This window comes from Anser anser (genome assembly GCF_964211835.1).
Source record: "Anser anser genome assembly, chromosome: 1".
NCBI classification, from domain to species: Eukaryota; Metazoa; Chordata; class Aves; order Anseriformes; family Anatidae; genus Anser; species Anser anser.
In genome coordinates this window covers 196,121,584-196,138,439 of record NC_139720.1, presented here as the reverse complement: position 1 = coordinate 196,138,439, position 16,856 = coordinate 196,121,584, and the positions used below count along the sequence as shown (strand labels likewise).

The 16,856-nt window shown below is 42.2% G+C and overlaps 1 protein-coding gene across 2 annotated transcripts; it reads right to left on the bottom strand.

The window, feature by feature from the left end:
• Positions 1–6,726: 6,726 nt before the first annotated feature.
• MSANTD4 (Myb/SANT DNA binding domain containing 4 with coiled-coils) lies at positions 6,727–16,129 on the bottom strand. Of its 2 annotated transcripts, none has more exons than XM_083820237.1 (3): positions 15,917–16,129; positions 10,531–11,156; positions 6,727–8,691 (listed from the first exon to the last, which is right to left on the bottom strand). In XM_083820237.1, the coding sequence occupies exons 2-3, from the start codon at positions 10,990–10,992 to the stop codon at positions 8,116–8,118; spliced, it is 1,038 nt and encodes a 345-aa protein (XP_083676363.1). In that variant the 5' UTR covers positions 10,993–11,156; positions 15,917–16,129; the 3' UTR covers positions 6,727–8,115. The 2 variants fall into 2 exon arrangements, with proteins under 2 accessions (XP_083676363.1, XP_083676364.1); XM_083820238.1 differs by lacking the exon at positions 15,917–16,129 and adding an exon at positions 15,451–15,914.
• Between the last annotated feature and the right edge of the window lie 727 nt (positions 16,130–16,856).

Here is a 16,856-nt window from a genome sequence, read left to right as displayed (position 1 = left end):
TTCATCCTGAACAGGAGGAGGAGGCCTTGGGGCCAGGCAGTTCACCTGTGTCCTGGGACCATTTCACCTGCTGCCCAGTTTTGCCATGTCCCTCTCCCCCTTCCTGTATAAGTATCATAAAGTAGTGGTCACGGTCGCGATCGCAACCTATGAGGGTCACCCCACCTGTGGGAGCCCAAAGATCATGATCATGATGGAGCCCGTAATACACACGGACACAGAGGCCTGTTTCCATGGATTCTTTTATTACAAACTACTACTTGTAAAGGAGATATACATATATACTACAAGTTATTAACAAATTACCACTAGGAAAGCAAGTACATGTTACAAGAGTAATGCAAATATGTATATTGCAAGTTACTAGAGAATTTAGACAAGTGAAGCAAGTGAATACTTCGGGTCAGAAGCACCTCCTGGAAGCCAATTTCAGGGACAACATTTCTGGCCAGTCGCACTACTGCTTTACTTCAACAAAGCAACCTGTATGCACGCCTGTATATATTATGTGAGGTGTTTCCAGCAGGACTCTCACCAAAACGCTCCCAGGAGTGATGCTAATTGATGATGAAAAAAATCCCTGCCTCAGAGATGATCCATGGCATGGAGCCTGGAGTCAGCCAGGTGTCCCCAGTGAGGCATCCAGTCTGTCCTGGGCATCCTTGCAGGGAAGTTCTTGTGCAGAGAGGCTCTTGCAGAATTTTGGGTAGATAGTAAGTTAATCTTTATACCTGTAGCTGCAAAAGTGGGGTAGGACATCAGTTCCTGGAATAGGTGTCACTGACTTCTGCTTTCCTGGAAGGTCATTTTGTTATCATGGTCTTTGTCCTACCAGCTTGGGGGCTCCAGGCTAAGTGCATACACATTTTTGTCAGTAACTTTATGGGGGTCACCTTTATGGTGGATCATGCCACAGTTAGTGCTTTCAGCTTTTTAATATCCATTGTCACAGTAGGGTGCGAACTACCTGCCTTAGTAATCGAGTCCTCCTGCTGCCCTCTTTCCCTTGAACTTCCATCCAGCTCTGTGACTGAATGCTGAGCCTCAAGCCTTTCCAATGTATTGGGTACAAGATGACCTTGGCAGTTGTAAGTCTTTCTGCAGACACCCCCTCCTCAGGTTGTTTTGCCATTTAGGCAAATGAACAAACCCTCTTCAGGGTGCCTGATCTTGGAGTTTCTGAAGCACTTTTAACTCTGCCATTTCTGACTGGGGGGCTCTCACTGCCAGTTCTTGGCAGAAGGATGAGATACTGAAAGGATGTCAGGCCGGAGGTGAGACTGAAAAGCCTGAGGTGTAGACCTGTACAAAAGTCAAATGGCAATGAGAACAACATAGTTTTATTACAGAAATAAGAACATCTCATCCATAGTTTTTGTCATCAAATCATACAATTCTATAAAGGTTCATAAGAACATGAATGCCACTTCACTGAAGCAAAGCAATAGACCATCTGGCCAGAAATTCTGTCCCTGAAATTTGTTCCTAGAAGGTACTTCAGGGAAAGTATAAATCCACCCTATTAGGATAAAACTTTACCTTAACCTCAGGGCACTAGGGTGTCATTTGATCATGAGGGTTACAGCCCTCCCTGCTGTTATTCTTTTAGAAAGGTGATTCTGTCTGTTTTTGAAACCCCATTGCACTTCTTGAAGCCTGTACTTGCAATTCTTCCCTTGTTAGGGAGAGGCACTTCCCATATCTTACGACTCTTTGAAAGCTGGTTGCCACTTCAGGAAAGTCCTTGATTCATGAACACTTCTGTGACAGAGCAGAAAACATTTGGAAATATACATATATTATATATATATTATATTATATATATATATCACTGGTCTGGTATGGAACAGTAGTAGTAGGAAGACCATCAGCTCATTTCACATAATCCTTGGAATAGTTATGAGAGGCAGGTAATGGTTTTCTCCAGCACATTGAACGGGTGACTAAAAGATCTGCACTCCATTAACAGAGTAATGCACAATAGCTTTCTGTGGAAAAATGTCTAATTTATATCTTTCCTGTTTTGCAAACCAAAACTTTAGAAAATGCTTTTCAAACTTCACTTCTCTCCTTTAAGTTCTCGTTTCTCTAATCTCTTCCTATCTTAGTGAGATAAATATCAGTCTGAAAAGCAGTGTTCAAGTAGCTAAATTGACAGAGGAGCAAAATTAAAAATTTGCTTCTTCCTTTAACTTTTATACACTCCGTGATGGGGCTATCCATCAAGAGTGAGCTATCTCAGGATTGATCACAGGCCTGGCACAATGTAATTACTGAACCAGAAGCATTGTATTATATAGCATGAAATGAAATAGCAACTTTGCCTTCCACATTATGAACCAGTTGACTAATGATGGAGTGTTGCAATTAGAAAATATGGAAGTAACAAGGCAAGGTATTCCACGGTCTGCTAATGTGTAGAATAAAACTACTGATAGTGTGAAGTAGGGAAATTAAAAACAGTAAAACTGTAACAGAAAATAACAATGGTATTCTTAATAAACTGTAAAAGGAGGGGATGAAGTGTCCTCTAAAGTAGGTCAAGTTTAAAAGGATTATGTGTAGTGCATGAAAAGGGCTTCTTTTCTTGTATCAGTGAACCTTTGTTTTTCTGATTTGCTTTGATGCTTTCTGATGTCTGAGAACTGGTGCATTCATTGGCTTGATAACTGTGACCCAGAATCAGGACATCCTGCTTTAAGAGACCGGGAAGAAAAAATGATGAGACCAAGAGTGAGCACCCAGTGCTCCCTCCCCAAACTCCAATTTCATGCTGTGTGAGTGACAAATGGCCAGACCACAGAGTGACACCGAGCCAAAAGCTCTGGTGGCATAACTAGTGGTTTGAAAAATCATCATTTTGTCATAAATTAGCCTCCCCACAAAAAAGAATGAGAGGAAATTACGAAGTTGCCCCACATCAGTACTGAAAGCGTTCTTCCCCTGCCATCCCCCTCTTATTGCCTGGAATATGTTTCTTCAAATTAGTTGATCATCTGCAAAAATAGGTTGGATATTTATTTTAAAATGCAATATAATTTTTAAGCCTGTATTAAAATCTTTTAGTAGTCATGATGCCAGCTACAAACATTCTGAGTCACTGACGCAAAATAAACCACCCAATATGTGCAAGAACCTGGTCCGTTTACATTTTATCTTAACGTCAGCTGCAAACTTCAGCAGTGCCTGAGTGATGCAGGGATTTAGACTTCCAGTGACACCCAGCTTTGTAGGAGGCTGTAGCTGCTGCTGCTGCTCTCAGTCTGCTAGCTGGTGCCATGGGATGGGTGAGGGAGTTTAAACTCCCCTGCCATGGACTTGCCACCGGGGGGCTGCTTGTCCAGGAGTTTTAGCCTCTTGGAAGGAACATTGTCCTAAAGAGCGCAAAATTTAGACAGTGCACTAGCACAAGTGATGGAAAAGGTGAGCAAAAAGTCAAGTGCCAGACCAGAACTTGCAGGATGAGATGCTATTTGAACACCATAGGCAAAAATTTACAGCGTGGTATGTTACTGACAACTGATCCTGGGACTGACTATCATTTCCAATGGGAGTCAACCAGTGTTACAGCCTAGGTGTCCAGCATTGATTGTAACATGCTACTACAAGTGCCAGAGAGTGCTGTGAGGTGCTGTCAGGGTCCTGAGGGCACCACCAGGCCTTACTGGGCCTCCCCCCTCCCTGTCCACAGCCAGGACCCCATCTCAGCTCAGCCTGGGGCCTGATGCCTGCTCCAGTGACCAATGTGATTTATCAGCCCCTTTCCAGACTTGGAGAGGAGGATTTTGTCTGAAACATCTTCCCTCCCTCCCTCCCTCCCTCCCTCCCTCCCTCCCTCCCTCCCTCCCTCCCTCCCTCCCTCCCTCCCTCCCTCCCTCCCTCCCTTCCTTCCTTCCTTCCTTCCTTCCTTCCTTCCTTCCTTCCTTCCTTCCTTCCTTCCTTCCTTCCTTCCTTCCTTCCTTCCTTCCTTCCTTCCTTCCTTCCTTCCTTCCTTCCTTCCTTCCTTCCTTCCTTCCTTCCTTCCTTCCTTCCTTCCTTCCTTCCTTCCTTCCTTCCTTCCTTCCTTCCTTCCTTCCTTCCTTCCTGGGACATAGTATTAATGTAATTCACCTACACTTTGAAAGGGAACTTGGCAGATAACTGTCCAGTTCAAGATGTCACATACAAACAGCATGCACTCCTGGATTACTCAAAGAACTGGCGTAGCAGCTGTATTTTGGGCAACTTCTACTAGCAGACCACTGGAGAACTGCCTGATGTAACCGAGAGCCCCATTCTCTACTCATAAAAGTTCACAAGAATGCAAGATACAACACTTCTTTCCCTCCTGGTCCCTTCACGCTATTTCAGAGCTACCAGTGACCAAGAAGCTCTTTCCAGCATGTAATGCAGCTTGAGGAAAGTGGTACTGGCTTGTCTCGTTTTGCCCAGTCTTGCTGTTGTCCCAGGGGCAGCAACAGCAGTGACAATAAGGACACCACTAAGCAGTCACATCGCTCCTAACTCCACTAGTCGGTGCTGGAGAACTGCTCTGTGCACCACAGGTTGGTCTGCCAGGAGCTCAGCTCTGCAAGACCTCAAGGACAGTTATCAGGACCTCCTCTGGCTGTTACCAGACCGACTTTCTGGTAGACGTGCAGCCTCCTGTCAGGTCTTTAATCCACTGCCCAGCACGGCTGCCTACTCTCAGCTCACACTGATGAGAAATCTGCAAAGTTGAGAGAGAAACCTCAGGAAGTTTGTAGAGAAGAGCTGAACAAGATAAGGGAAGAAGAATACAGACAGAGGTAGGATTGTTAAGATAGCATCAGTAGCAATTTGAAGATTTAATGGACAAAAAACCTACCAACATGGAATGATTAAGAAAGCCCAAAATGAAATAAACAGCCAAACAAACAAGTTGGAAGGCAGCAACTCAGCACTATCAGAGAGCTCCAAGGAGCCCTGGAGGACGACCCTTCCTCTCCGAGCTAGCAAAGTCTTCTTGAGGTAACAAGGATGCTAATGCTTAGTCTGACTGTTTATTAAATCCAAATCATCTTTTGTCTTAATAAATATTTTATACTTCGTGCAAGTATTGTTTGCAGCATCTTTTATGCCCAGTGAACTTGCTCAAAGTGTTCCAGAGACAACGCTGGGCAGCCTACTCAAGGACATGAAGCTGACTTTGAATCCTACCGTGCTTTCACAGGTGTGCCTCCCCGGTGCATGGCTGCTGGGCTCTTCTTGGGGATCACGTTTACGACTTTGCCCTGTGTGCGAGCTTCTCCATTTTATTTTATGATACTGTTAAGCATCAGTCAGTCCGTCTCCAAACTGTATTGTGAAAACCCCTCTCCTTCCCTCCCCACCCCAATACTTGCCTTTTCCTCCATAAGTTGTTTCCCTCTTGTCTCAAAGCCGTTCCCGGTCTGGGAATGTCACCCAGATTACTTACAATCACACGCTCTTCTTGTAAGCAGGAGTCCAAATTTATCTAGCATAGGAACTGAGTTCATGTGTACGTCTTGACCTTGGTGACATTTATGTGGTCTAAACCTTGCCCTTCGGCTTTGCTGTCAAGAGCCCAAGTTGGTAAATGAGGCAATTAAGTTTTGAGAGATTGCAGATTAGTATTTGAAAATAAGACATTTAAATTAAAATTACAAAATGACTGCAATTTTGGTATGAAAAAAAGCAGGCTAGAAAACCGTTGCATTAAACTCTGTAATTTGCTCTGCATTTTTTGTTGAAACTGTATTTTCAATGATTTATGATGATACTTAATTTCATCATTCAGTATTTTCCACAAGGTTCTGTATAACCAAAGGATCCATCATTTCCCTAGGAAGCTGAATAGACAGTTGTTGGGAGGAAATAATTGCTTACATACTGCTCTATTCACATTTGGAGAAGCGTTCAAATTTATGAAATGAAAAAATAATCATTCAGATTTATCTCAACTTTTTTTTCCCCAAAAAAACTTGGGAAAATGTTCTTAAGGCATGATTTACAAGATGTCCAATGTAAAATACAAGCCATTATTTTAATGGTTAAGTCATTCAACTGGAGTAAAATGCGAAGGCAGCAGCACTGGTGTTAAGCAGCAGTAATAACTCCCTCCCAACAGGAGCCAGATTCCACATCTGCTCCTCCTCCCTGGCTGAGTGCCTCTCACTGACAAGACCACAGAAGCATTCTCTGTCCTGGCTTGGTCCATCAGGTCCCCACCTCATGCACTGGTGGCTGCACTGCCCCCCGTTCCTCAGTTTGGCAGAAGTCACCTAGAAAGTTGGTCGCCTTAGGACACAGCCGTTGTGAACTCCAAGTTATCCCACTACCTGGGTAAATGCCCTAAGCAACCCCCCAGATTTTCTGAATTCTGCCTCTCCTGCATTATGAAAGGGGAAGATAAGTCATTTCTTCATATTGATAGAAAAACTTTGACAGATGAGCACAGAAAACAATTTTTAATATAATTTTTTTTGACACATCAGGGAGATGAGAAGTCCTCACTTTATTTCACGAAGAACAATTTCAGATACTTTTCTCCCTGAGGCATTCCTACCCAGCTGGTTTGCGTCTCCTTCCTTTTTCCTTTCTGAATTAAGTGCTGCCTGGTTTGAGTCCTACTCTGAGATGCCTCATCTCTCCCACTTACTGGCACCAGCAACTTTGGGGCATTGCAATATTAAGTATCCAGCTTTCTCTTCATATACTGCTGTAAAGAAACACTCTCAAGAGTGATTTTGGGTTGTAGTAGTCAAATTTATTTTCACTGTAGAAGCACACTTGTTTCAGTAATAAAAAAATAACATTTTCTTTGCAGAATAAAAGTAATCCTGTAGTGGTATAAATATATTTACTTGCACAAGAATCCACGTAAGTCACTCAATGTATATTCAGATTTAGTATTCCCATACTCCTAAATGTCAAATGGAGTCAAAAAAGATAGTTGCTCACAGAAAGATGAGAAATCTAAAGTCTGGCTCAGTTGGGATTTACAAATACATATATGAAATAAAAGAAATCCTGTTTTTTTTTTTTTCTTTTAAATGAATACTTTGCACATGACAAATACTGACAGCCATCAGCACTGACCATTTCTGTTTGCCTAACTAAAACATGCTGAATGGCATCAGCCATAGAAGCCTCTTCAGGCTGTCTCATGGACATAACCTCAGCGCTGCCTAGGCAGAACTAGTATCAAAAGTCTTAGTGTTCAAGCTCAGCGCTCCTTAGCCTGTGCTCAGCCTCCTCCTCCACTCACAGGCCTCCCATCATCAGTTAATCTCTTTCAAGGAACAAGCCAGGTCTAGTTGCTTTACTTCAGGGGACTGACCAGACAGCAGTTACATCCTGCTACTAAGCCCCTGTGCTGCTAACCCAGATGTAAAATGCTCCATACAGCATTATTAATGACCTGATGGAACCACAGTCCAGCTTACGGTAACTACAGTTATGTGTAACTTTATCTGGTATGAATACTTCACGTAAAAAGAAAGAACACTATTTTCCACACTTGCATTCAGTTCAGGTCATGGAACAACAGTAAACACCACTGTAGTGGATTTAGCCTGTATATACTTCTTTAACTTCTAGACAATTGCTAAACTCCTCTTTTAGCTGTGGGAGTAGAAAAACCCAAAGAGGGGAAATTAAATTTAATAAATCAATCACATCACGACTGTGTTATTATGTTCTGCCTAATTATACCTATTTACTGTGTGGGCTATCCTCAGCACCATGCCCTCAGAACATATGCTGATTTATTCTGATGCTCCCTTACTGTTACTGCATTAAAAAAAAAGTACAACAGTCAATCTTCTCAACGTGTCTGTGAAACAAGGACACCAAACTAATACAACACAATACTTAAGACAAGAGAACATAACATTTAGTTTTGATACACTGAAACACAACTTCACACATAAGCTTATTTATGTAGGCACACTGACTTATTGAGCACCATTCTTTTTTCCCCCCCATCTTTTTTTTTTTTTTTTAAGTTTAACATCAACATTCAACTCTGAACAGGAGAACATTAAACCTCTAGGACAGTTTCAGTATTAGGAAAAGAACTACCTCTATTTTACAAACATCAAATCGCTAGTACTGACTCCTCAGTTGAGAAGTTTACTGCAAATGACCCTCTCTCTGAATTCGCAGGCGTTCTTTTTCCACTTGCAAGCGTTCCTTCTCAATCTGCAGCTTCTCTGACTCAAACTTTAGGAACTGCAGCCTCTCTTTCTCTAACTGCAAACGTTCTTTCTCAAGTTTTAACTTCTCAGTTTCTAGATCCAGAGGCTGCACGACAGGCTTTTCTGTTTGGGTCAGATCGTTTTCCAGGGCAGGTTTTTCAGCATGCAGAGTCTCTAGCCTCAGTTTCTCCCGCTCGATCTGAAGTCGCTCCTTCTCAAGCTGAAGTCTCTCATGCTCTAAGTCAACATGCCGCAAACGTTCTTTTTCAATTTGCAGGCGCTCCTTCTCCACTTGCAATCTTTCAGCTTCTATGTCTAGTCGCTGCTTCTCCAGCTCCACCTTCTGCTTCTCCAGATTTATAAGCAAGTGAGAATCTTCATAGGCTAACCTAGCTTGAGCAGAGCTTAGATTTCCAAACTCCTCAATGTGGGTGAAATCTGGTAGGTCATTTTCTTTTTTCGAATCTGGCAAAACTGATGACAAAATTTCTTCTTCTTCCTCAATAGGAAACTGCAGAGAGGAATGCAATACACCAGAATTACATTCCAGTTTCTGTGCTGGAATAATGTCACATACAACTTCATTGGAAATAACAGATACTGTTTTTTTCACAGAATCTCAGAATGGTTGAGGTTGGAAAGGACCTCTGGAGATCATCTGGTCCAATTGACCTGCAAAGCAGGATCGCCTATAGCACACTGCACAGGATGACATCCAGAAGGGTTCTGAATATCTCCAGAGAAGGAGACTCCACAACCTCTCTGGACAACCTGAGCCAGTGCTCTGTCACCCTGCCCTCAGTCTTTTTCTCCATCTTAAAAATACCCCCAAACTATTTAACTTAGATTCTACAAAATAACCATGCTAGATCAAAAGACTGTTTTTTTGCGTTTACATGGGAGAGAAACACACTTGATCTGTAAGTTAATACTTGGCCATGAAAAATGGAAAATCAGTTTGTCTGTGGACATGCAAGAGCAGCATAGAAAACACTGCATGAGAGATATTAGAGTATTCAGAACCAATGACAGAAAACTGGATCTAGAAAGCCCGTGTTGTTCTTACTTTTCATATAGCTCAGTGACATTTACTTAAGCCACTGGGAATTTCTTGTGACTAATTATCTATCAGAGCAGCAGGATCCATGAACTATGTGGTGCGTACACTAACCCAGCCCTCATTAACACGAGGATTTAATTTCTAAAAACATTTAACACTGTACAGTATTTAAAACCATCTGACGTTTTTCACACGCTCCTAACCCTTCAAACTGCATTAAGCGGGTCAATAAACAGGACTTGTTCAACCAAGTTTATGTTGTCATGTTTGCTGGAAAACCACTTATGATGCAGATGATTAGGGGGGTTAGTACCACTGTTCTTGGTGGAGCATAAAGGCTGTAATTCTGCAGGAGTTATGTGCTACACATTCATAGTACACAAGGGATCACTGTGACCCATTGTGTATACTGCAAATGGTCGGCAAGCTGAGCAAGTTATGGGTTCAGAGAATAATTAAAACAATGAGAGCCACTGCCACTCTTAGTATTAGAGAAGACAGACACCTTTCTTCAGCAGCTGTCAGGCAGCAGTCCCCCTACCATTTAACAGTTTCTTGTGATTTTTGGCAGCACATATCCCATCTGAGCTAAGACTCAGATGTTCCCAATCTAAAGAGAAAGTATCCCTTTTTTAATGAGCACTATACACTTGTACAGGCAGAACAAAACTATTGCTTTGTACAGGCAGACTGAAACAGACCGATTTCAGTCTCATTGGCTGCTTATCCCAGGCAGGACAGCCATGGTGCTACTGAGAGCAGAAACCAGGCCACAAGACTCACAGCTGCTTGATGCAATTCACACTACAGTTCTGACAGAGGAATGGCTGATTGATTTATTCAAGTAACATGTTCATCTCCCATGGGTCCATTTTAAGAAATGCAAACACTGTGCAATCGTGCCTCCAGGCAATGTATACTTTCATTTGTTAAAGAGGTGCATCTCTCTTCTCCCTTCATCCATTCCAATAGCCTAACTTAATAAAATAACCAGTTTCCTTCAAGAGTGTATTTTCATCCTACTGACTGAAATAATTCCTATCTATGACACACAGAAATGGAAGAACGTACAAATACACACTTGTTGTTTTGAGAAATATCAACCTTCCATAGCATTGCAAGTTGCTAGATTTAAATATCATCTTTCTGAAACATACCTGCTCCTACAATTTCCTTAATTCACACATTCAGACAAGACAGAGATGCTATGAAAAAAACAGAGCAAAATGTCCCACACTGAAGTGAAAAGGGGGCCATACTGCACATAGCTAATGCATGCCAGTCACTTACCTCAAAGTTCTGTGGATCCTCCTCTTCTTCTTCTACTTTGATTTCTGTTAAAGATCCACCTGCTTCTCTGAAGTCGGTGATATTCTGCCATTCAAAACTAGATTCGTTTGCAAATCCCATTTTGTCATCCATATCTTCATTGAGAGAGTCATCTAGATCAGATGAAGGAAGATGAAACCCAGCACCTACCATCTTGATGTTTGCATTCAGGCGTTTTCTCTTCATGAGTGCTCTCCAGTCAAGGTACCTCCTTTTCACTTCTGTCCCTGTTCTCTGCTCTCCTTCACCTACAGCGTTTACACACTCTGCTATTTCCTCCCAAGCCTTCCGTTTCATCTCATTAATTGTTGTATTAAGTTGTTTCGAAAAGAGTACTTCTCTCCTTTTTCTGATTTCCTTAAGGAGAGTTTGAGTTTCCTGAACACTAAAATTACTTTTTCTTTTTCTTTTCAATTGTTTCATTTTTTCCAGCTTTAATCTAATAATTTTACCACAGCAGACTACAAGGATTATTTGACGCTAATCAGCTAGTAATACAAATAAAATTTAGCAATGAAAGCAGAGCTCATTTCTCGTGAAATGATTTTTCTCTTCACTTTGTAGTATTTTCCTATTTGTCAGGCTTCCTAAGAGAAAAAAGAACAAACAAAATAAATCTCAAAGATATACACTGTGTATTTTCCTTTAATGAACTTGGCTCCAAAAACACCAGTTAAGGAATGCATATTCTGAATCGACTGCTCATCTGATAGAAGAAAACAATTTTGTTAAACCCTGAATATAAAGTAGCTACAGATAAGCTTCTCTAAACTCATATGAATTATAAATCCATTAATATATCCATGTCACAAACCGTTAAGGTTGAGTTGGTATTTCCATTATAGAAATACAGCTATTTTCCTTCAGCTCTTACAGTTTTGCCAGTTAGGATACGCTTAAGGCTGAAATTTGACATATACATCTCAGTTTGAACGTCATTTCCAAAAGAAGCTAAAATTGTTACATCATTACTTAAAAAACAAAATGTTTAGACAAATGAAATTTGAGACATTTTTAAACTACTTCTGTGCAAGAGAAAAAAAAGCACGTATGTTAAAAGTTGAAGTTTTAGAGGTTCTTCTGACTTATCTTAATCATAAAAAAGAACTGAAGCAACCCTGCTGAATAACAGAAACTAACTATTTGAACTAACTGTTCAAACAAATGCCACACAGTAGAGATGTTTCAATAGAAAATAGATTTAGGAATAAGTCATTACACGCCCATGTTCCATCCTCCATAGTCCTCACACTGTAAAACACCTCAATTCATGTCGGATGTGATCACAGGTTCAAAGCTCAGTGCCTCTGCCCCAGCTCCAGCTAATCCCATGCCTGATGCTGAGGAGACGGCTCAACCCAGTAACACACCTGACATCATGCACACCTCGAAGAGGAAGCAGAAAGTTTGAGTAGGAGAAACATGGGACTGTTACTACAATGATGAATATAGCACAGACCGCATTACCAAAAAAACAAAAACAAAACAAAAAGAAAAAAAGAGAGAGAGACTGAGAATCAACAATGACCCCTGTTCAGACTGCTCGGTAAAAGTCCATCTTAGGATTCTTCATGAACTTTCTTTTCTACCACATTAACCTCCCACTGTTAGAAGGCGGCTTTAAACCACCAGGGCAATAATTCACTATACTTACAGTTTCAAGTTATGCTTATTATTAATTATTGTATTATTAATCCAGTTTGCCTTTTGTCCACCAGAAGCATACAGCTCAAACGTTATATATTTGATTGCTACTGACTAATGACTAGTGGATTTTATCCTTAGGTAACTTCCCCCCCAGGTTATATAGGGTTCTTGTATTACTAAGTATTTTTCTCCTGTTATTCTCCTGAAGTTGGTTAAAACTTACACATCAGCACATCACACGAAAGCTCTCCATTCAGGAGGTAAGGCACATGATAGTTCAGAGATCAGTCTCCATCTCCTGTGCACTATTTACTGCAAATAACTGGTTCACATACAAAGTTTTCTGTATCAAACAACATTCTTTCATACCCAACACATAAGCATACTGGCATCATTTTTTTTCCAATATTGCATTTAGGAAATTGTTTTACTAAATTTCCTGGTTGAAATATTGTCCCTACCGGGAAATCATTTATTTCTGGTGGTTAATAACTAGCCAATATGGAAGACCTGAGTCCCAAGAACAAATCAATTTCATAGAACATAAACCTGCATCAGCATGGACCACTGTATGGTGCTCCCATGCAGCTACCTGGCACTTGACTCCTCAAACTCAAGTTGGAAACTGCCTATTGTTGTTCAAAATGCAATGCAACTTCCTGCCTTTCTGAAAATAAAATTGATTCATTTTGAAAAAAGGCAGTTACGGGAGAATATACTATCTCTTAGGTTGTTAATGTAGACACTCAGCTTGCCATGACTAGTAATATAAAAAGAAGCAAATAACTTTCTGCAGTTTAAAGTCAGGTTTATACCACAACACAGCACTGTATCTGCTAGAATTACATACTTCATTCCTAACACTCTTTACCTGATCTTTAAGCTATTCCCTTAACCTTCATTATTATAACATTGCCATGAAAAGATACTTGGGTGTTCAAGGAAGCAGTATCATATTTATTTGTGTCTAGCAGCAAGTCAATTTATTTGGTACTTACTGTGCTTTTCAAACCCAAATTGCAATGTTAGTGCTTCTCTGTTATTATGGCAATTGAATTTCTTGACCTATCTATCAAACTCTTAAGTTTATTTTGTGTAAAGTGCTATTTTTTTGTTCAGTTGATTAAAAAAAAAAACATACTTAAAAAGCCATTGAGCAGGTAAATTCTGCAGAAAATTGCCAGTACACAGAAAGAATTAAGACCACTTTTAGAAGTATCACTGTTAATACACGTATTCTGGATTGATAAATAAATAAAGCCAAACTCTTAGTGCCAGGTGCTTCATGTTTACTTCAGAAACTGTGTATGCGCATGCATGTGCGTGCCTGTCTGCCTGTTTCCCAAGTAAGAAGTACTACACTGAGCTCTTACAGCACAGTTTTTCTGACTTCTCACTACCAAGGCAGTGAACTTCTGTTTAAGGTCAAACCCTACTTATGTTTACTGAACTTGGTAGAATTTCACATGCTTGATTCTAAGCAGGTACCTAAGCAAACATCCAAGTACTAGCCATTGGACAATGGGTCTGACTTTACAAAGCACTGGATAAATCTAACGCTTAGAAGTACTCTTAACTGTCTTTTTTCTTAACATAAATATTAGACTCTTGCCAAATCAAAGCTGTTTTCATCTCAAAGCAAACACTGGCTAAGTCCTTTACTTAGTCCCAGCTGGGATCAACAAGGTTCTGGTCATTCCAGTAACTGGGAATCACAGGATTTTAAAAGCTCATTTTATTTCTTTGTAACCCTGGCCCTTCCTAAATTCCTCAGTGCTAGCATGGCAGAGGAAAGTAGGCACAATCACAGGGGAAAAAAAAAAAGAGAGAGAGGGCAAGGGGAAAGGGGTGTTTCAAATCATTTTTTTCATCCTTGTTATCTTCTAAATATAATTCTATATGAATATGGAAGATACAGACAACTGAGTTTTCCTCTTAGCTCCAGGTCAGGTTGAGTTAAAAAACACAAAGGTCAGGCTACTCTGCGGGTCAGGCTCACTGCTGCTCACCCAGATGCTCTGCATTACCTGCCCAGTCTCCCCTTCCACTCTTGAAAACTCCTGACATAATATTCCCTTACTTGCAATTTTCTTTTAAACTTGTTTTTTTTTTTGCTATAGCAAGATAGAAGCTCCTGAAAGCAACTACAAAGCCTACCCGTTTTAAAACTCATGGCTAATTGATAAGCACATCTTACCTTTTCTCTTTCCTTTCTGAAAGTGTATTGCCTCGTTAAAGACGTTTCTTTTCTAATTAATTCAAGTGGTGTTAATGTATTGTCTTAACATTATATTGACTTCCAGATTTGGATCAACTCCACTGTGGGACTATTTACCTTTCTGATATATTAATAAAAAGCAGTATTATTTAACTAAAGCTGAGGTTTGTAATATTCTGGTTTCTGGTATTGCTAGATGGTGCCCAGGATATTACTTTTTAATTCAGAAAAATGAACTGTTACATGCTCGAAGTTTTTAAGGGGCAAGGACAGGTAACAAGTCTAAAACATGGAAATGCATATATTCAGCGATAATTCTAGACAAGCGTTACAGCTTTTTCCAGAGAAAAAGCATATGGTGATAAGAGCAGAGGTGAAAAAAGTCCAGTTACGTGACAGAGAAATCTCTGGGAAGTAACAGGACACAAACAGCCCAAACATGACTAGTCATGCACCCCATCACATGGCACGGGGCTCGCTGCAAATGCAAAAGTCTGTTTGCATATTTGCACCTTTTGGGTAGACATGCAACCTGCTGGCCAGAGAAACAAAAACACTGTTGATCATGAGAGAACAGAAAGCTTTCAAAGGGCTTCCAGGTAAGACAGCAGCATGATGCTGTGAGTCTGATGCAGTCCTGTCAGGCAGAAGCAAGCGAAGGTTAAGACGGTCCTCGTATCTGGACTAAAGAAGACGAAACTACTTGTCAGCGTTGAAATGAAACAGGTATTGCAAAAGTGAACAGAACGTAAATACACAGACCAGTAATAACTGCAGAGTACAGACCGACAGAGGCATCCACATTCTGTGCCTTCTTGTTTCCTTTGCTCACATCTTACTGCGTGCACATGCTGAAATGGAGTGCTTAAAGCTGCAACAAAAACCCCACAGCCAGAATTTGCCAAACACCCCCCAAACCCCATGCATTCACCAGGGCTGAAGGACTGTTGTTAGCATTAAGCTTGAATTGCCCTCTAGAAAAACCTGACCTCTATTTTAATTATTATTATACCTACATAGTTCAGCTTTTTTCTTTTACAACTCTCAGAGGCCAAGACTAAGAAATAAGTTTTAAGCGAGGAAACCCTGCAGCCAATTCTTCTGAAATTTAAGATTTTTAAATTTTAAGCTCCTTGGAGGCTCTGCACGCGATGATGAAGCCCGGGGCTTTCTGGAAGTCCTGAGGCGCGATCCCTCCCCCCCTCGTTGGGGCCGCGACGAGCCGCGTTCGTGCGGCGAGATTCTGGCGGGGCGCCGGAGGCCGGCCCTGAGGGAGGCCGCCGGGCCCACAGCCCCCTTCCCATGGGGCAGGGGGCGCGGAGCCGCGCCGGGAAGGCCTCCCCCGCTCGCAGCCCCTCCGGGAGGCCGGGAGAGGCGGCAACAAAGGCGGGTCTGCCCCGCGGCCCCTCATGGCGGCGGCCCCCCCCCCCCACGCCCGCCCCACTCCCCGGGGAGCCCCGCGCGCCGCTCACCTGCACCCACCTCGCCCCGCCGCGCCACCGGCCCTTTAACGCCCGCCGCCCGTCCATTGGGCGAGCCGCGTGCCTGTCAGCCCGTCCTGCGCGCCTATTGGTGGGCTGGGCCCGTCGCTTCGTTTTTACCCCGCCCTCCAGCCGCGCCGAGGCGCTCCCGGTACGCGCTGGGCGCTGTAACAGCTCTCCCCGCGGGGCCGCCGCAGCGCGCAACCCGCGGGCGGCCGTTGGTTGCAGCCGCTGCTTGTCTTGAGGATGCTTTGCGGTGATTGGCTAACCGCTGATAAAGCCCGCCTCTCCCTCAATGAGCTTCCGGCGGCGCGTTTCTCGCCGGGTCAGTGAGGCGGAGGGCGGGGCCGCGGGCGGGGCCGCGGGCGGGGCCGGGCGCTCGCTCTGCGCTGCGCCCCGTTACCATGGTAACGCGGCCTGTGCTAGGCTGCGGGCATGCAGCGGGCTGAGAAATAAACTTACTATTTATCACTTGGTTCATACAGCTTCTGGGGATCTTTGCTGTGGTGGTTAAACTGAATCCTCCTTTAAGTTGTTACTTTACAGTTTCAGCCCACAATTCTGGCAGTGGAGTTCCTGAAATGTTTATACAAACCAAACATAAAAACACTACAAAGTTCTGTCAGCCTGCAGAAAATGATAGTTTTGATGCTATACTTGCCCATTGTGTATAAAATACCATAACATTTTAATAAGGAAAACTGTGAAGTAGGGTAAGGAGACCATGCCATGTTATTGGCAATATATTATACTGTATATTGTGGTATTTTAAAAAATCCCATGCATGACTTAGGCTTTAGTTTATGCTATTTTGTTTTGACAGTGCTCAGAAGTAAGATGCAAGCAAGCCCTAAAGATCTTGTAAACTTGTTCAACATAGATTCAGGTGTAATAGGTGGAAAGAGAGTGGAATTCATTACAAGTCTGAATCTCTGCCAATC